Source organism: Globicephala melas, chromosome 1, assembly GCF_963455315.2.
Source record: "Globicephala melas chromosome 1, mGloMel1.2, whole genome shotgun sequence".
Lineage (NCBI taxonomy): Eukaryota > Metazoa > Chordata > Mammalia > Artiodactyla > Delphinidae > Globicephala > Globicephala melas.
The window spans coordinates 181,485,866-181,506,535 of NC_083314.1; the positions used below are offsets into that span (position 1 = coordinate 181,485,866).

Here is a 20,670-nt window from a genome sequence, read left to right on the forward strand (position 1 = left end):
TGGTTCTCACACTTGGGGCTTTGGATCCCCTGATAACCGTAGAGATTTTGCAGAGGTCTGTAAATAAGCATTCTCAGTCTCAAATAAACTAAATAAATATACTTCACACATGTTTGTACAACTGCTTTTCAAATGTATTAATATGCTGCTGTGATTTTTTAAAATTAACTTATTTAATGAAAGTACAGAGTTAAGAATCACTTTATTATGTATTTTCCTCAAGCAATTGTTATGTGAAGTGCTATCGGAGTAGTGTCATTTGGGGAGTCTTTTGAAACATTTAGATGTTAAGAAAGGATCCTGTACAGTAAATCGCCTACATACGAACAAGTTCCGTTCAGAGAATGCGTTCCTAAGTCCAACAAAGTTAGCCTAGGTACCCAACTAACACAATTGGCTATATACCACTGCTTTTACGCTTGCTTGCAGACATCCTGGGCTTGAAATAATGATACTGTACTACTGTATACTGTACTGTACAGTAAAGTACACAAAAGCACAACCACTTGTAGAGGATGCACGCACATGACAATGTACGCCAGACACATGCACTAACTTACGTGATTGCACATGTGAATGCACGTTTGCATCTTTGAAAGGTCGCAACTTGAAGGTTCGTATGTAGGGGACTTATTGTACTTGAAGGTTGTGAACACTGTGTACATTCTTAGGTCTGGAGAAATCCTAATTCTTTAGCTTTGTAGAGATATGTGTCAGTATCTGTGAAAGCCAGCCATTATTTCCAAAACGCTTTGTAACTTTTGATAATACTTGTGCTCTGACATACATTGTATGTGACATTTCAGCCTAAAGAAAAGTAGTGTAGTCTGAACTCTGCATCTCCTTTTTTTTTTTTTTTTTTTTTTTGTGGTATGCGGGCCTGTCACTGTTGTGGCCTCTCCCGCTGCGGAGCGCAGGCTCCGGATGCACAGGCTCAGCGGCCATGGCCCACGGGCCCAGCCGCTCCGCGGCATGTGGGATCTTCCCGGACCGGGGCACGAACCCGTGTCCCCTGCATCGGCAGGCGGACTCTCAACCGCTGTGCCACCAGTGAAGCCCTCCTTAGTTTTTTTTTTTTTTTAAATGCATTTTAAATGACTCCAAATGTCCAGTTAGTATATGCAATTGAGTTAGTTAAAAAGTTGCATGCCATTTATTTTTCTTTGTTCAAAAATTATCACGTAAGTAATAACATGCTTTTTGCTACTTTAAAAGAAAGTAAAATGGGCCATTTACTGCTAAGATTTCTTTATTCTTGGTAGGCTGCTTTTACCTTCTAGTTTTACAAGGTGGCCTTGCGGTTTAATCTTGTAAATCACATGCTTTCTGCTCAGATTTTATGTCAACATGAGGTTTTACCATTTTTTAGAGGTCTTTGCTATTTATTATATGTTGCCTTCCAAAGACTGTTTTTTACAGACGCTGCACTGACATCTGCAAATCTGGGCGGTGGCCTTGTTTCCTGAAGAGTTTTCTTTTGCTAGTGGTGCTGCTACTGCTCTTTCCCTGCTCATTGTCTTTGTGTGTGATCTTTACCAGATATAATACCACCACACCATGGAAAAGATACAGCTGTGAAATAAAACTGCAGAGATTTTCCTTTTACCTATTAGAGTCTGAGCCCCTTTTGTACAATTTTTCCACGTCAGCAGGTGCCTTCGTGTTTGAATGGTGTCTCTTATGAAATGCTGATTACAATGTGATAGTTGCTGTTCAGGGCAGAGGTTCCTGCTGAGCTACAGTAATTGCTCAGGGTATTAACAGCAATAAAAGCTGAAACTTCTGTCATCAGGATTGGTCTAGTACAGCACATTAAAGCTGTCTGCAGAAACAGCGTGGGAAGTGGTGTGCTATAGGTTTAGATACCTTTTTCTAAGTCACATATTGCTATGAGAGATGTTTTTGTTTGAGTTCTGTATTCAGCACGTATTCACAGTTTCTGTGTAAGAATAACAGGGATGTTGAAGACATATTTGCTCCTGGAAGGGATGTGTTTGTTGTCTGGTTACCCACTTCCTTTCCTTGTTTCTCAATACTACTTCCAAAAAGATAACCTAATAGGTAAGAATAATCATAGACTTCTTTTCCTTCAGCTTAACCTATAAGGGGAAAAGATGAACAGAAGGAAATGTTCTTTGTTTCTTTGCAAGATTTCAAGAAGAAGAAATTGGAGTTGGTTTTGCCCACAGCAGATACCATGCATGGCAAGTGGAACAGTGGAAAACAAAAACCCAATAGCTTTGACATGTTGTTGATTAGTTATGTATTTTATCTTTTTATGGTTTGAGGTTTAACTGAGAGATGTATTTCTTTGTTTATACCATAAATTAGAATCAGTCCTTTTAGCATGGTGAGTTTTGAGAACAAGATGTGTTTTGGGACTGTCAGAGGCACTGGGTGAACAGGAAGGGCAGGAAGGGGAGAAGGGCAGGAAGCTGGGAGAAGCAGAGGATTTTGGAGCAGCTGTGCAGAGAGAGAGAGAGAGAGAGAGAGAGAGAGAGAGAGCGAGAGCACAAGTGCTCTCCCTGAGTCCTGCTGTATTGGTGCTTCTTCCCGTTGGATTCTTAGATTATCCTATTGTCTCTCCTGAGTAGAGGGCTCTTGGGCCAGCTTGAGCAGATCTCTAGTAAGCATAACTGAAAGAGCCTGCTATCACATCTGCATATGCTGTGCTCCCATAGCTTTTCTAGGTCACTGTGTTTGCTTTGAGGGTTTTGTTCCCGAATGAGTCACTGTCACCACGGAGCAGTATAACCCAGAGTGCAGTTAGGAGCGTTTTGGGTTATCACCAGTGCCTTCGACAGGCATTTGTTGAAAGCCTACTTTGTGTTCTTTGTTGAGCGCAGCACCATAAGGGGGACTGAAGAATCTAAGATACAGTTCCTTCCCTCAGTGATCTTAGGTTGTGATTGGACAGACAGTGGCTGTGGTGTTACTGGATGTCAGCCCTCTTTGGGGAACCCTGAACAGGACTTGATGTGGAGGAAGCCATTCACGTAATGTCCTAAGAGCAAGATTCCTTACTTTTACTAAAAAACAGTAAGATTCCATTTTTATAGAAGTCCAGGCCTTAGCATAATAGAATTAATTTGCTATCTAGAAATAATCATGGATTCTGAGAATGCTTAACAAGGAGATTATTGAGATTAGTGGTTTCCATTCAGCATAGCACCAAGGATCCTTGTTCCTTGTCTGGCTCTAGTAGTGGTGCTTCGTACCTAATTCTTCATTCACAGATAAGTAGTTGAAGCCTTTCCTCTAATACTCTGCATGGGAATTGTGTGTGGATTCCTAATGAGTTTCTGTCGTTTGTTAAATAGAAAAAATATGATGTTTGTTTCCTTGAGTTATATAATTATCAGTTCTTTAGCTTTTACATGAGATGAATTTTCAGGTCGGATAGGTAATTATTACAAATACTATTTTGAGCAGACACCATTGATTCATTTTTGCTCCTATTTGGCCTAGTAAAATGTAATTGTCTTTAAAATTAAACCTGACATTCCTTAGAGTTGGGGATACGTCTTTTGTGACGTTAGGCTATTTCCAGTTGACTTTTTAGGGCTCAGTGTGTTGTCACTGCCCTGCACGGATGCATGTGCTCTTGTGTCGTTTCTGTCCCTAACAGCATACGTTCTCAGTGCTGACTTGGAACATGGAGTAGTGGAGGGCGCCTGCCACTTGTTACCTTGGGGAAGGCACATCTCCACTGCTGCTGTGAGTGGGGGGCCGAGCTCGTTAAGGTGCAGCGCCATGTACACCTCGTTTCACAGTCGAATGTGAGCAGCTGGGGGAGGAGCATTTGGAGTTTGTTTCCAGTTCCTGGTCTGTACCTGTAACCCTACGCAAAGGCTGGTCACCCCAGTGCAGCAATCAGGGGCTTCAGCTTAGGTTCCACTTACCGTTGAAATTGCCTTCTCTCCACCAAATTGAGTTTCTCAGAAGTGTATTAAAAGCAAGAAGCTGCTTTTCCTTCTTTAAAATGAAAACTTACTGAGAATAAGTAATCATATCTTCTCGTTTTTTTTGTTAGAGACCTTTACATAGATAATGCTGGGAGATAAGGGAGGTTTCGTTAACATGCACTCTTGTGTACATACGTGTGTACACACAGTGAGTTAATTATCATTTATGTATTATACACCACAGTTATTTAATCCCAGCTTGGTTGATGTGACCACTCAGCACAGAATGTATGGTGTATGGGCATTCAGGAAATGGGCATCATTTTAATATTAGGTCAGCCTTGTATTGAAAACTTTTTGGGGCGGGGGGCAGGAAATCTGCATTAATTTGAACATGGCTAATTCAGAATTTTAGATTTGATTCTGGGACTGAGTTGGGGGATGGTAGAGTGCATGGGTTGGGAGCTGGACTTTGACGTCAGCTGGTCTGTTCCATCAGTTGCTATCTTCCATGACCTTGGGCAAGACACTAACCTTGCTGTGCTTACATATGAAGTTGGGATATAAAGCACCTACCTTGCAGATGGGTTGTTTTTAGATTAAAAGATCAAGCCTACAAAGTGGATAGTGCAGTGCCTGGGCCATGGGATGATCGTGACATTGACATTGAGTTGGTGCTCTAGGTTTAAGCTTTGTAAGGGCAGATACCACCACGTCTGTTTTATTCATTGATGTATATATACATTGCCCATATAAGATCCATACTAAATATTTACTGAATATTGAATGAAGTTACATTTCAGTGGAAAAAATTGACTGGATAAAGTTTTCAAAAATCTTTAGTAGTTGTTTGATACAGTCCATGCATTAACTACAAAGTAATCTTCCATTTATTAAACAGGCCAAAGAGATCTGCTTCGTTACCTTCAGTTAGCCTGCAGTGTGTAGTATTTTATATATTTAAATAATAAAATTCTAAAAATAGTTTTAATTTTCTTCAGGAAGTTTATGTGAGTGTAGCCAAAGTCATAACATTTTTTAGACATTCTGTTTCGAATTTGCTATGTCACTGACTTCTAGCAAAGATAAACGAGGGCTTAGTCTATATGTAAACATCCCAGAGAAGGCCAGCAGATATGAAAAATGCCATAGGATGTGATGACTTGTTTCCGTGTGAAACAGTAGCTGTTTTCTCTTTTGGTTTTTTATAGTCCCTCAAGTTAGGCCTGCAGAATTGAGTCTATTTGTAGTTTCTTTTTCTCTTTACCCTCTTTGTTCATTCCCTGTAAAAAGGTCAGTACCACTTGGTTACAGCTTTGTGACTTGAGTGTAGTGTTGGATAATGAAGTGAAGACTTTGAAGTTTGTTATCAAGTGTTCTCAGTTTATAGAGTGAGGAGTTACATCTTACTTAGTGGAAAGTACAGCAGAGACAGTTCTTTAAAAAGAGTTGTTCCTTTGTTAGTTTAATTGTTCTCACCTGTCAGGAGTGGGCGCATCGGTGGGACAGTGCTCTTATACAGTGATTTCTAGGTCAAGAAAAAGTTGGAAAAAAGAAGGAAATTTTGCCATTTGCAACAACATGAATGGACTTGGAGGGTACTTTGCTAAGTGAAGTAAGTCAGACCGAGAAAGACAAGCACTGCATGATATCACTTTAGTGTGGAATCTAAAAAATACAACAAACTAGTGACTATAATTTAAAATAAAGAAACAGACTTACAGATATAGAGAACAAATTAGTTTATCAGTGCGGAGAGGGAAGAGGGGAGGGGCAAGATAGGGGTAGGGGATAAAGAGGTACAAACTATTATGTGTAAAATAAGGTACAAGGATATATTGTACAACGTGGAATATACCGAATATTCTATAATAACTGGAAATGGACTATAATCTTTAAAAACTGTGAATCACTATATTGTATACCCGTATCTTATATAATATTGTACGTTGTATATACTTCAATTTAAAAAAAAAAGTAAAAAAGGGAAAAGGTTTGAATTACTGATTTGGTGCTAGAGTATTCTTCTAAAGGCCACGCCTTCCCCTACCCCAACCTTCTTTGTTTAAAATAAAGGTCATGGTTGCTTAGTTGCTATCGATAAGCATTGTGATAAACTATAATGGGGTATTGAGCTTCCTCCATGCTGTGTTTGGAGTAACCCACCAATAATACATATATGTGCAAGGATTAAATGTCCTTTTCATGTTGGAATTTGAAGTTTATAATTTTAAGAGTGGGATGCTATCGCTTAGCCCTGAGTTTGATGGGCATAGTCAGATGCTGCGTTGTTGGGTATCTGCTGTGCCTGCCCCCCACCTCCACCCCAATTATAGGACAATCATGTTGAAAGTTATTTTGAATCACCACAGCCTCTTTGCATGATACGAGTGTCAATTAAGTGGAAGGAAGTGGTGACACAAGTGAAAATCAAAGCGAGGCTTTGGGAATAAGTAATCTCAGAACATCTCATTGGTTCCATTTACTTAGCTTCTCAGTGGTCTGTTTTCACTCATGGCTGACAGTCATCGTAGGCCACGTGGTATTTAAAGTTTTAATGGTTCACGATTACTGTGAAGTTGGGTAGTTCATTTTCTCCTAATGTATTTGGATTTTAGGACTCTAAGAAATCACTTAAAAAGTTTAATTATATTTACTTCCATAAACTGTCTAAAAATGTTATTTTAATGGTAAACCTGTTCTCTGTATGTAAAATTTTTTCAATGCAGAAAACTCTAGGTATTCTGATTTTTTAAAAAAGGAACTTAAGAATGTTTGAGACAATCTGATATTTGCAGAGAGCTACTGTGCAAGAATACTGGTAAAATCTTGTCATTCCAACTCTTATTTCTTAGAACTGGAAATTTGTAATTTGTGTATATGTGGTTGTTTGTGTTAAGGACCAACTCAAAATTATAGAAGAAAAAATCCATTAGAAGAAACGAAAGAAAATTAGGGCAACTGAGATACTATCAGCGTTTTCTGATTCATAAGTAAGAATAATGAAATGCTTTGAAATGATGCCTTTTTTCATGTTTAAAATGTTTTAATAATTACTTGAACTTTTGCACATTAAGTAATGCCAACATGCTTAGAAATGCTTCGCCAAGTGTCTTTCTGTTTAAAACCCTTGATTTGAATGAATAAGGATTTGAGTGGTCTGATTAACTCCTAGTGCAAGAGATTAACCACAGGTTCATTTTTATTTGATGCTTATATTAAAAGATCTTGAGTATACTGTACATTCTAGTGCACAGTTGAATCTTTGATTAGAAATTTGCAGTGCTGGTATGGGGAGGTGGGAGATGTGTGGTGGAGAAGGCTATGGCCACTAACACTTGCTGTCCATGCAGGTCATGTATATTTACTGTCCGTGGGGGCAGTGGGAGTCAGAGACTGGCCGCACAGGAAGCATATATGGTGTGGGAGCCTGGGATGCTCTAGAGGGTCGTCTGTAGAGAAAGAAAAGAACAGAAAAGCATCATGATAAAGACATGCCCAAGATTAGCTCTTTTTCTTGGGATTTATCTTTTTTGTTTGTTTTCAGAGAGACATAAAAAGAAAATAAGTAGTTGATGGAGCCTATTAAAATCTTGGGCCACAGGAAGCTGTTAGAGAGTGAGTCTTAGCTTTCTGAAATGAATTATATGTATCAGGACTCCCTAAAAATGATTTAATATGAAAAGTTTGCTTACCTGTAATTTAAAAACCATCTTAAGAACAGAAATTCACATAAGTATTTGGATTTTATGGGGTTTTCAGTTCATTAAAAACAACATGAAATTGGATTGGTTAGGTTTTGGGAAATGTTACGTACTCCCTAGAGTTTTTGAAAAGGGACCTATTCAGACTGTCATCTGAAGTATCTTTTTTTGATACATATCAGGACTGTGCTGGCTTTCAGAAGTTGCTCTTTAATATTTTGCTGGTTTTAAATGTTTTAAAAGTTTCTTTTAAAAAAAAAAGACATATGGTACATACCAAACTGGTTTTGCCCCTAAAAGAAATAATATCTTTCTTGAACTTTATGCTCCAGTCTGTTCATTACATTTACCTTGTGAGTAAATTAAAGCTTGTTTGAATGGTGTCTTCTTTTTCCTCTGGTGTTAAGCCTTTGTATGTTACCTTATCTTTAGCTTTACAAAATTAAACTAGGACTTTGAGAAAATGGTAGGATCTTTCTTTGAGGCCCCTGCCCCCAGTACCTTGAGCATTTCCTTCTGAAGTACATATCCTATGCCTCTGGCATCTCTCCTTAGAAACTCTTCTGAAAGCTCAGTTTGTCCACTGGTGGTTTATTTTATAGTCATGTTTATCTGACACCATTGCATTTTTGTTTTTGTTATAAGCAAAGCATGCCACTGTCACGGTGCTTTGACACTGTGTCACATCTTAACTTGGTTATTTTGAGGGGCACACACCATACCGCTTTATGACAGGCCCATACTGAGAGTGTGGAGCCAGAGGGTCGTATGTTCACGCTGGAGAAAGGAAGCAGCTCTGACTGATGTGCGGAGTTTAACTTTAGTGGCAGAACAGATTCGCTGAGACTTCAGAGGCCACCTGCTAAAGGATTTGTGCAGCTGCCTGCTTGTGTGCTGAGTGCCCCTAGTAACCAGGGTATGAGAGGACATTGGGCCTGTTAACTTAAAACTTTTTTCTCTTTTAGGTCCACAACTCCCAGGCCTGTTGCAGATCTCCACCTCCTGCTTTGTGCGACCCCCCAGCATGCTCTCTGCCGGTGGCAGCACAGCCGCCACAGCATCTTTCTGAAGCCGGGAGAGGGCCTGTAGGGGTAAGGAGAATCCCGTTTTTAAAAGCTATCAATATTTTATATCCCACAGGGTATAAAATAGGAATATCACCTCCCTCCCCAGAGCCCCTTTAAAAATGTGCTGTATCGTATGTGTTCTTAAAGGAGTAACAAGTACACGCACAGAGGAAGCAAAATACGGGACTTGCCTTACCCCTCTAGGACAGTTCCAGAAGTCGGGGGGCTTGGTGGTGGAGGGGTGTTGGCACCAGCAGAGAGCATGCTGGGCCGCTGCAAGGAGCAGGAGCTGGCAATCAGCAGCGAGTATGGACGTTGGCGACTGAAATAGGGGAAAAGGGGGTAAGTTTGAGTCCGCGTGCGGACTGCGCCTTTCCCCAGGATCACCGGGACTTGTGGCCCGTGAGTCTAAACTGTTCGGGCTGCTGCCCTCTCCGGTGACCTTCGGTAGAGTATTGCTCAGAGGTAGCTGGGCTTTTCTGCAGGGCCGGATACAGAATAAACGTTTGAAAGGCTTGGGTTGGGGAGTAGATGGAGTGCTCTCAGCTGTACCCCGGCAAATCCTCTGTTACCTGGTGATGATGTGGGGCGTTACGTGAGGTGAAGCAGGATGCAGTGTCTTCAGCTCTTTGTCCCCTGGAGCACAGGGCCTGGTGTTAGCGATCCACGAGGGTTACTTTTGTGCCGTGTGCCTCACCTTTTCTGGAAGCTCGGTGTACACACCTGTCTTCATTTTCCTTCCTTCATGAGGATTTAATGCTCAAGTTTTCTGAAGGACAGGTGTTTATTGTTCTGATTGACCGCTGCTAGTCACTAAAGAAGGTTAAGACCTGTCTTTCCCTTGTTTTACCTAATCTGACCCTGGGGCTCAAACTCATGCTTGATTAGGAAATAACACAAGAGAATAGCCCTCGTACATGCACGCACAGATCCAGATACTGGCAATATGCAACGACTTGTTCACTTGCCGTGTAGCATATTAGTATCTTGAGACTAGGAAAAGAGAGCGCTCCCGATGGCCTGTAGCAGCGCTTGGGAAAGTTTTGGGAAGGTAGCTAGGTACTGAGGAGCCGGGTGTGTTTTTGGTACACCAGTAACACGTGGGCAGGCAGAGTGGAGGAGCTCAGCTCGCCAGGTGTACGTGTCAGCCTGTTCTTATAAGCAACGTAGGCAGTGAGCCTGGTGAAGCTGGGAGTTGTGAGAAGATGCCGCAGGACGTCAAAGAAGAGCACAGGTTAGTGGGTCCTGGGAGGCAGAGGTGGGGATACAAAATGGAGCCGGATCATTGAGGGTCTGAAAGGTTAGACAAGGTGACATTTTATGTTCTAGGCCGAAGAGAGCCTTGCAGGCTTTTTTATTGCGGGCAGGCCGATCTGCAGATCACTGCTTAAGAAGATTCATTGGGTAGAGTGTGGAGTGGGGAAAGACTGTAAAAGTTCCAATTAGGTGGCTAGGACTGTCATCCATGCATAAAATGAAGAGGACCAAGACAGTGGAGATGGGACATTAATAATTGTAATAAAATCAGGAATAATTGTCACAACATTTTCATGTTTAGGTAGTTGCCACTGTAATTTATCAAGAATTAGACCAGAGAAAAAGGTTCACATTATGGAAGCCTTGGAAGTCTTGATATAATAGCCATTCACAATGGAAGATAAAACCCAACGTAGTGGATAAAAATCTAATTTTAATCCCTGGAGAGATACTGACAGCTTAAGGGACAAATTAGCAGAGTCCCAACTTGACTGCATACTTCAAAAGCTTCAGCCTTTACCGGTTACCATCGTGTGTGTGTGTGTGTGTGTGTGTGAGAGAGAGAGAGAGAGAGAGAGAAATGGTTTTTATCTTTCAGGCCAATATTATCTTTATTCTCTAATCAGTGTCAATGTCATTGTTAGACTGTTTCATTTACTGCAATACCCACTAACCAGGATTTGCTGAATGGATTTAAAGTTTTGCCCATAATTGATATGTAGTGAACTTTTTATATTAGCATTAGTGATGACGAGTATTTATTTTTTTAGCAGTAAAAATATTGTGTCCACTAGGGATTTAAATAAGTTCATGATGGGTGGTATTCTCAGATACCATCATATGTAGGTTGGAGAAGATTCTGTAGTACGATGATAAATCTTCTTTCAGTCAGGATGATGCTGCATAAAGCTAACGTATTGATTGTTCTTTAACAACGCTTCATGCTGCCAAAGTCATTTGAGCTGGATCTGAATTGGATCCAGTTGGCCAAGCTCCCCTCCATGTGTGGAGTTCTCATAAATCCTGCAGGCACACACATCTAATACAGTGTAATGAGAGAGCTACTGGGAGAAAAAATTGATTACAGGGTTGCAGACAATATCATTAATGTTTCCTGCCGTGATACACCAGATGTCTTCCCTAATAGACTGTTTTTGTTAATTTAGTTTTTATAGGATAGCATTGATTGCATCATAATTTAACTTCCTTTGCATATTCAGGTATAGGTGATCTCTGTCTGTATACAAATGATGGCATCAACTCATAAGATTTAATTTTATTAATTTTTTATCTGTTCATTTTAAAAGTATTTGTGCTAGAAGGGCAACATTTTTACTTGTTCCCGAGAATCTGTTAGCTTCGATGTCTTCTAGCAAGAATTACTGATTTACTGGTAGTTGGTGGGAGGGAGGTGAGAAGGCAAAGGAAACATTGCCCAGATCCTCCCCGGACAGGCCAGAGATCATCCCGCACCCCCAGCTGTTCCCAGTATCAGGGGGTTTAATTGGCGTGACAGAGGCTCTGTCCAAAGCAGAGAAGGTGCAGCCATTTAGAGGGGATTTAAAATGCACATTCATTTCCACTGTCATGAACGTGGCTCTGCGGGCTGGAACGCTTGTTGGGTGCACCCATCCTCTCCTCGCTAAAAAGTCAGTACTCCTCACTTTGGTATTTAGTTATTTAGCATTTTTATTTTTCAGTCGTATCTTTTTGTGTGTTTAAGACCTCCGTGGAGTGGCTAACACATATAAATAAGACAACATTGCAGTAGTGGGTCGAGCTATTTTATTTAAGTTACTAAAAAAAATGTTCATAGCTGCTTTATTCACAATAGAAAAATACTGGAAAGAGCCCAGATGTTCTTTGGTGAGTGATTGAACCAAGTCATTATTTTTTTAACGACTGGTTTTGTTTTTGGGGCATTATCCTTTAGAGAACAATTTTTTCTCTTGATGAGTTCCTGTGTAACATAGGATGCGTTAATCAACCTTTCTAACCCTTAGTCTTCTCACCTCTAAAATGGGCACACTACTACTGTTTACCTCAAAGGGTTGTTACAAAGGTGATGAAGTAATTCATTAGATTGCTTACCATGATGCAGGCATATAATAAGCATTCCTTAAGCATTATCTCTTATCACAGCGGGTTTTGTTGTACAGACTCAGGGTTAAATAATTTACTAGTTTTCTGGACATTCTTAATCTGAAGCCCATAGGCCCCTAGGTGGTCTCCTTGAGTTTAAGAGCGTCTATGAACTTTCTGGAATCGCTTGCAAAGTCTTATATGTATGTGCATTTCCCTGGAGAGAATATATACTTTTCAACCATGGATGATAATCAGTAGATTCCTAAAATGTTGAAAAAAATTTAAAAATTAAGTTTAAAAACTGCTATTCTCTAAAGCCTCTTGAGGTGGGTCACTTAAAACCTCAAATCGGGAAAGTAACTGTTAAAATTATATAAATATTTTAAAAATTTCTTTAATTGAGGCTATTTTCCAAGTAAAGGCTATAATTAAAACCCTGGAAAAACAAACACACACCCCTCAAATCAGCTAGCTGTTACGGAAGTCAACTAACGTGGAGCATTTACTTTGTGCCTAGGCACACTGCTACTCTTTTCACGTAGCTTAACCCGTCTGATCTCCACAACAACCTGTGATATTTATTTCATTTTGTACGTGAGAAAACTTGAGGTTTGCGCTCATATAAAATCTTGCCTTTGTATAAAAATCTGGCAGGACTGAGGTTTAACTCAGGAACTCACCTGGCCATGGGTAATCTTGGTTGTGCCCCTGGCTGACTTCGTACTGCACGGGTGACCGCTGCCTCGATGCCCCTTTGCCTTCACTTTACGAGTGAGTTCCTCAGCTGGCGTGCTTGCTGCTCCTTCACTTTGGAGAGTAGAGGGCTTCTGCCACTGAGACTTTTACAGGCTGGCCTTTCCCCTGAGTAGATGGACGGTGGTGTTAACAGCATGCTGTGGGAGCCCTGTTTAGTATTGGTGAGTTTTCTTTTCCTGTTAGCACTTGTGGTGGTCCTATCTTACTGTCCTTTTGTTTAAAAAAAATGCCTGACCAGCAGACCCCAACGATGAGCTCCCTTCTCGCTTAACAGCATCTGTGTACATTTGAAAAATGACCCTTGTAGTCTGTGTGTGTTAGTCTGCATTTGTTTCAGATAAAATTTTGTGCGTGTGAGAAATTGGGCTTTGCATGTCCCTTGGAATAAATCCAGTCCCCTGATCTAGACAGACCTACTTCACCAGCACAGAGCAGGAAGCCGGGGTCCAGTGGCTCACCCCAAACCCCTGCTTCATGCGGCGCTGCTTAGGCCCAAATCTCTTGGGTCTCTGGTTGGTGTTCTTCCCATCGCTCCTTGCTACCTTCCTTGACCATTGGGTGTTCTTAGAGCCAGCCCACGTGATAATACCGTTTATTTCTTTAGAAGCTAAGAATACTTTGCCTAATAATCTAGTTTAAACTTTTTGACTGAGTCTCAAGCCACTGTTAAAACAGTATTATTTTTTGCTTACGTAAGGCATTTATCATTTTAAAGTATCATTTCTAACACTGGTACTTCTCATACTTGGGACTTTTGGTACCATTTAATAATTAAAAGTGAACATTTATTATAAAATGCTGTCTTAAAAGTAAAGTTAATTATATTTCTTACCTGCTTGGTGCTTATAAAGAACTGTCATCTTGTTGCTTCTCTAGCTGTACAGGAGGTTTTAAGGATATCTTGCTTTTTTCAGAGTTTACTGTAGCTTCCCCAACTGCCCCTAAGTATGCCAAAAATAACCATTGTCTTTTATATTTGATTGTAGTGAAAGGTGTTAAAACCACTGATTTTCAGAAAAATTGCCAATACAGGTGCTATGTTAATTTAGGGATTAATCCATCTACCCTAAATGAAAGATAATTTATAGCTGTTGAATTTTTTTTTTTTTTTTTTTTTTTTTTTTGCGGTACGCGGGCCTCTCGCTGTTGTGGCCTCTCCCGTTGCAGAGCACAGGCTCCGGACACGCAGGCTCAGCGGCCATGGCTTACGGGCCTAACTGCTCCGCGGCATGTGGGATCCTCCCGGACTGGGGCACGAACCCGCGTTCCCTGCATCGGCAGGCGGACTCTCAACCACTGCGCCACCAGGGAAGCCCTAGCTGTTGAATTTTAATGTAGCAAGTTTAAAAAATTCTTAAAACATCCAATTGACCAGTATTAGTATTAGCGAGCATATAACCTGCTTCCAGGTGAATTCCTTTCCTTTGGAGAAGTTGTTTTCACAGTCTGCTCTCCCTTAGAAGCTGGACGTCAGCTAATTTGTTCTTAAGGCTATCTTCCATTATATTCATCTGCTCTTTTTTTTTTTACAGAAGGGACATCATGATAGCCACATTTTTCAGAACACAGATTTGAATAACCTTATGATTTTAAAAAACTGCCTGCTGTTTTAAGCAGTCTTTTTGTTGCCATAGATCTGTATGAAACATAATGATCACGTTTAGGTTTTATTGAGCTTTCCCTTCTTTCAGGGATAATGCATCACCCTTCATTACCTAAAGGCACTGTTAGGCCCTTCAACTTTGCCTTTTTAGGGCTGTTTCGTACTGTTTGAAAAATACCTAAGCAAATATATGGAGTTCCCAGGCTTTACAAGTTCTCCAGAATCAGTTTTATTAATTATAAATTGCCAAAGAAATTTTAGCACATGGAGGTGTAGAGCTTGCAGTTTTGTTTAGCTTAAACTTTGTGTGTTACACCTCCTTTTAGGACCTCATAGTATTTTTAGTGACAATATCTCTTACAACTATCAAGGCCTTCAATTTTTCTAAGGGCCTGGGGTCAAGATTAAGTAATATACCTAAGGTTAATTGATCCTTTCCAGAGTCTAGAAATTGTTACGCCTAATGCCTGGAAGTTGGCATTTTCTGGTTTTATCTTTGATCTCCTGTTGTACAGTTAGAGCGAATGTCAGGTACTTGTCATTTTTTTCCTTTCTTTTCTTTGTAAATAGACTTTATTTTTTAGAACAGTTTTAGGATCACAGCAAAAATGGAGTGGAAGGCACAGAGATTTCCCATATACCTCCTACCCTATACATGAGTGGCCTCTCCCATTAGCAAAACCAGAGTGATACATATATTACAGTTGATGAATCCACAGGTCATTATCACATCCTTATCATCCAAAGTGCATGGTTTACATTAGGGTTCACTTTCAGTGTGTTGTACATTCTTTGGGTTTGGACAAGTTTCTAATGCCGTGTATCCACTGTTAGAGCTCCATACCGAGTAGTTTCACTGCCCTAAACATCCTCTGTGCTTTGCCTATTCATCCCTCCTTTCCTTCTGACCCCTGGCAACCACTGATCTCTTTGCTGTCTCCATAGTTTTGCCTTTTGCAGAATGTCATATAGTTTGAATCATACAATATGTAACCTTTTCAGATTGGCTTCTTTCACTTAGTAGTATGCGCTTAAGATTCCTCCATGTCTTTTCATGGCGTAACAGTTGAATAATATTTCACGCTGAATAATATTCCATTGTTTGGATGTACCACAGTTTGTTTATCCTTTCACCCACTGAAAGCTACCTTTGTTCCTCCAGGGTTTAGCAATTATGAATAAAGCTGCTGTAACATCCATTATAGCAGGTTATTGCGTGGATGTAAGTTTTTAACTCCTTCGGGAGCCTCGTTGCAGGATTGTCCAGTAAGAGTGTGTTTAATTTTCTAAGAAACAACCAAAGTGTTTCCCAAAGTTAGCCGTACCAGTCTGCGTTCCCACCAGCAGTGAATGAAAAGTTCCTGTTGCTCCACATTCTCACCAACATTTGGTGTTGTCAGTGTTCTGGATTTTGACTGTCCTGTTAGGCTTGTTAGTGGTATTTCACTGTTGTCTGAATTTGCATTTTCCTGATGACTTACGATGTGGAGTATCTTTTGTTAGGGGCTCTGGCCCATTTTCAAATCAGGCCGTTTATTTTTTTAATGTTGAGCATTAAGAGCTCTTTGTGTATTTTGCATGACAGTTCTTTATCAGATGTGTCTTTTGCAAATATTTTCTCCTAGTCTGTGGTTTGTCCTTTGCTTTTCTTGACAGTGTCTTTTACAGAGCAGAGGTTTTTCATTTTAACGAATCCAGCTTATCAGTTCGTTCCTTCGTGGATTGTGCCTTTAGTATTGAATCTGAAGAGTGATCTCCATACCCAAGGCCATTCAGATTTCATTCTGTGTTATCTTCTTCCAGGGTTTTATAGTTTTGCATTTTACATTTAGGTCTGTGATCCATTTTGAGTTGATTTTTGTGTCTAGGTTCTTTTATTTTGTGGGCGGGTGGGGGAGGGCATGTAGGTATCCAGTTGTTCAGCACCATTTGTTGTAAAAATTATCTTTTCTCTATTGCATTGCCTTTCCTCCTTTGTCAGTTGACTCTATTTATGTGAGTCTGTTTCTGGGCTCGCTAATCTATTCCATTGCTCTGAACTGAGTGTAAAATGCAGACATCTTGACTGACTGTTTACTCCTAAATACTTAGGTGTGTATTTTGTAAGAACAAGGACATTCATTTATATAGCCACTATATAGTTATCAAAATCAGGAGGTCTAACAGCACCACAATACTAATCGAATCTACAGACATCCACATTTTGTCACAGATCCCAGTAATGCCCTCTGTAGCAATTTGTTTTTCTGGCCTAGTATCCAAACCAGCATCACACATCTGTCTACTATGTCCCTTTGGTCTCCTTTAATCTGGAACAGTTCCTTATCCTTTCTTTGTCTTTCACGACATTGACATGTTTTGGAAGAGTGCAGTTCAGTTTTTTGTAGTTTGCTGCTTCCTAGTTATTAGCTGAAGGTTATGCATTTTAGGCAGGGCTGTTATATTAGTGGTATTGTGTCCTAAGTGCCTTACATTAGAGGACACGGGATACCAATTTGTCACATTGTTGGTGACAGCAACTTGGATCACTTGGATAAGTTACTAACTTTCCCTTTGTAATTAATAGGTAATTGGTAGGGGGAAACTTTGAGAACATGTAAATATCCTGTTTGTCATCAGATTTTCACCCACTAATATTAGCACCTATTTTATTTTTTGCCTGAATCACTGTGGTGATTGTGGAATGCACTTCTTTTTCTTTTTCCCCTCAAACTCTGTCTTTGAGAAATAGATCAGAATTCACCTACCATTAACTCAAAGGTGGGATTTTTGAGTCAAGTGGAAGAAAGAAAGGGAGAGAGGGAGGGAGGGAGGGAGGAAGAGAAGGAAGGGAAGGAGGGAGGGAGGGAGAGAGAGAGAGAGGCAGGCGGGTGAGAAGGAAGCCCTCAGAACATTTGAGCCCTCAGGGTGTTTTTCATTTTTAGCAACACAAGGACTTAATGAATTTTCATTATTTTTGTAGAAAGAGGAAAAACCTGTAATGGTGTTTTTTTCCATTTTTACGCTCCAGAGGAAAGAAGAGCTGCTTAGAAGTAATAGATCATGGAAGTGGTTTAAAAAAATACACATTTTTACTGCTGAAATAATGGTGTTGGTTTGATTCATGTTGGCAACATTTACTAGTGATCAAGTTACTTCATCTCGTTGCACCTCAGTTTCCTCACTTTTAAAGCCAGAGTATTACTTCAGTAGTTCTGGAGTGAAGCCCAGGAATCCACAGTTTTTCCAAGCACTCCCCGGGATATCTTATGGGCAGCCAGCTTTAGCACGTGGAAGTCTGCCACCAGTGACTGTTATAGTTGCAGATCCGATCCTGTCCTTTGCAGGATGTAGAGTTCTTTTAGTGCAGTTCCAGGACCTCTTACATTTCTTAAACCTCAGTATTTTATGCCCTTAAAAAATTTGTTTTTGTGGTTCTCCCATTTTAACTTAATTTCCTACCTTCCCCAGCACACAAATTAGGTATAATCTGCATGTTTAAATCCCTAATATAGCGTTCAGAGACAATTTATAAATAAATTCAAACCAAACTACAAAACCAATAAAACTCTAACTACCAGTATTAATTTGATAGAATGGGTGATGATGTTTTGATGAAATGACATAGTCACTTGTGACATAAATTTGTTACTGATTGCTTATGGCCCAGATTATTGGGGGCCAGGGGCTGGTGTATAATGTGTTTAGATTACTGGGTTCCTTGTGGTGAATCAGTTCTTCTCTTGATTTCATTCTGTTATTATCGCTGAGAAGCCTCTCTAAGTGTAGCTGCCATGCTGTGACTTTGCCCTCACTTGGCACCGCCGTGGCATATTGGGTTTATCTTGCTTACGTGCTAGCTTGTGATAATTATCGTAGTACTGCTTAGTTTTTGATTGCATGTAAACATTCAGAGTCAAAATCATGTAGCTTGAAACTCTTAATGAAATTATAAAATAGGTAATCCAGAAAATGAGTCTGTTAAAAAATTTAAGATATGCATTGAAATGAAAATAAAAGCTAGCCCTCTCCTGCTTCCACCTCCCCATCTCTTGCTCCTCTCTGAGGGAGACAGTTAGCCAGCATCCCTGACATCATGCATGGCTACTTTGTACATACATTGCCCCTTGGTATCTGTGGGGGACTGGTTCCAGGACCTGCCTCAGACGCCAACATCCGTGGATGCTCACGTCCCATAGCCAGCCCTCCGTAGCCACGGATTCCACATCTCCAGACACAGAGGGCTGACTGTGTATCTAGTGAAAAAGCCCCACATATAAGTGGATCCACACAGTTCAATGCAGTTCACACCCGTGTTGTTCAAGAGTCAACTGCATAATCTGTCGTTTTGGCAATGTTAAATCAAGGGGCTGTTGGGACTTCCCTGGCGGTCCAGTTGGTAGAACTCAGCGCTTTCACTGCCGAGAGCACGGTTCGTTCCCTGGTCGGGGAACTAAGATCCCACAAGTCAAGCGGTGCGGCACCCCCCTGCCCCCCCCACACACACAAAAAAGAAAATCAAGGGGCTGTGTTTCACTCATCTTTTTGTTTGCAGTGCTCAGAGCAGTTCTTGGCTCCAAGAAGTTGCTTCTTAACCACTGAATTAATAGTTTGCTTCATTTACAAAATAGGAAAAAAGCACATTATTATTGTTTTTTAATCAGATAAAGAGGGACGTTTTAAAAAGGAATACATTAAATGTGACTGAATGGACCATTAACACGGTGTTGGGTCTTCGTTGCTGCACGTGGGCTTTCTCTAGTTGCGGTGAGCGGGGGCTACTCTTCGTTGCGGTGGCTTCTCTTGTTGTGGAGCACAGGCTCTAGGCGTGTTGGTTTCAGTAGTTGCGGCACACGGGCTCAGTAGTTGTGGCTCATGGGCTCTAGAGCACAGGCTCAGTAGTTGTGGCGCACGGGCTTAGTTGCTCCGCGGCACGTGGGATCCTCCCAGACCAGGGCTGGAACCCGTGTCCCCTGCATCGGCAGGCGGATTCTTAACCACCGCACCACCAGAGAGGCCTCTGTATTTTTGTTTTAATTTGATGGTTTTTGGCTCTTTAAGTCTTTGTTAGAGGGGAACTTGCTGTGATCTTACAACAGGAGAGTGGCTCATTGGCCACAGAGAGGGAGGTGTTGTCATTGGTGAGGCCGCTGCCCTTGGCTGCAGCCTCCTGACAGCCCTGACGCTCCTTGAGGCCTGAATGGAATGGAGCCGCTGCTGCACTGCCCCAGGGCCTTGTAACAATTTACAGTCTGGTGGAAAAGCAGAAGGACCTAGGAAGGCAGGTGTACAATCCCTTTGGTGTCTATAATAGCAGATGTGTGTGGTGACCTTGGAGTGCTGAAGCCCTCAGGATTACAGCACCTTGACCTACAGGATCATGGAGGGACGCTTTGGAATCACATCCAAAGACAAATGAGCAGCAGAAATGGCTGCCTCCACCTCCCAGTCTCACACACTCAGTGGAAGGTGGGGCTAGTTGTCCACGACAACAGAATAGAAGTTGAGTGACGTTAGTGGAGTAGTAGGATAGTGTAACTGGAGTGCAGAACATTCTGTCAGGGATGAGAGCAGTTTGATTTATACTTGAATCGGAAATCGCTGGCTTGTTTACAGTCTAAAAAATTTTTTTGGTTTTGAATATTTTTCCAATATATAAAGATGCAGGAATACCCTTAAATTTAGTATTACCACTAAATTTATTGTTTTGGTTAATTTTTCCTCAAGTTTAGGGACTTTATATCCTTCCATGTTGGAATGGGGAAAGAGTGGTTGATACCTATACTGCTTCCGCCTGGTTTTTCGTTCTCTTAGTAGCGTCTTCTTGGTTGTATTAAAATGTTTGCACACGTCCATAGATCGATCGGCGCACTTACCATTATGATGGAATATCAATCTGATCTTAAGATATTTAGTAGATTTGTTAACAAGCAAGATGGAAGTTCACAAAGATATCTGATGCATTGTTAAAATTATTTAGGACAAGAACAGTTGGCAAATGATAATAGACAGACAGGCTTAATATGTAAAACTTGAAATGCTGCTATGGCTTCTGTGGCTTAAGTAGGGAAGACACATCTTTGAGACCAGGGGTTCTCTAGAAATGGATGAAGAATGACAAAGAATGCACAGTGACAGCTGAAGGATCGCATGGCAGGAAAGGGACTGTGATTAAATCCCCTGAGGCTGTCCCTGAGCTGTAAGCTGAAGATAACACTCTCCTTCTGCTGAAAACAAGAATCAATACTCATTCCTTGATGGGCTAAATTATTAAAAAGGGCCCTTCTTACAATGTTTCATCATCTGGATTTGCC

General features: G+C 40.8%; 1 protein-coding gene across 4 annotated transcripts in view; it reads left to right on the forward strand.

The window, feature by feature from the left end:
• The window catches only part of RERE (arginine-glutamic acid dipeptide repeats), a 429,037-nt gene that overhangs the window by 199,862 nt on the left and 208,505 nt on the right, over positions 1 to 20,670 (forward strand). For 3 of the 4 annotated variants that reach the window (XM_060283498.1, XM_030879486.2, XM_070046093.1), the window contains exon 4: positions 8,575 to 8,700. The exons of the other annotated variant lie outside the window; for it this stretch is intronic. In XM_060283498.1, the coding sequence (XP_060139481.1) occupies positions 8,575 to 8,700 (126 nt within the window). The remainder of the gene's footprint in view (positions 1 to 8,574; positions 8,701 to 20,670) is intronic. 4 annotated transcript variants of the gene reach the window in all.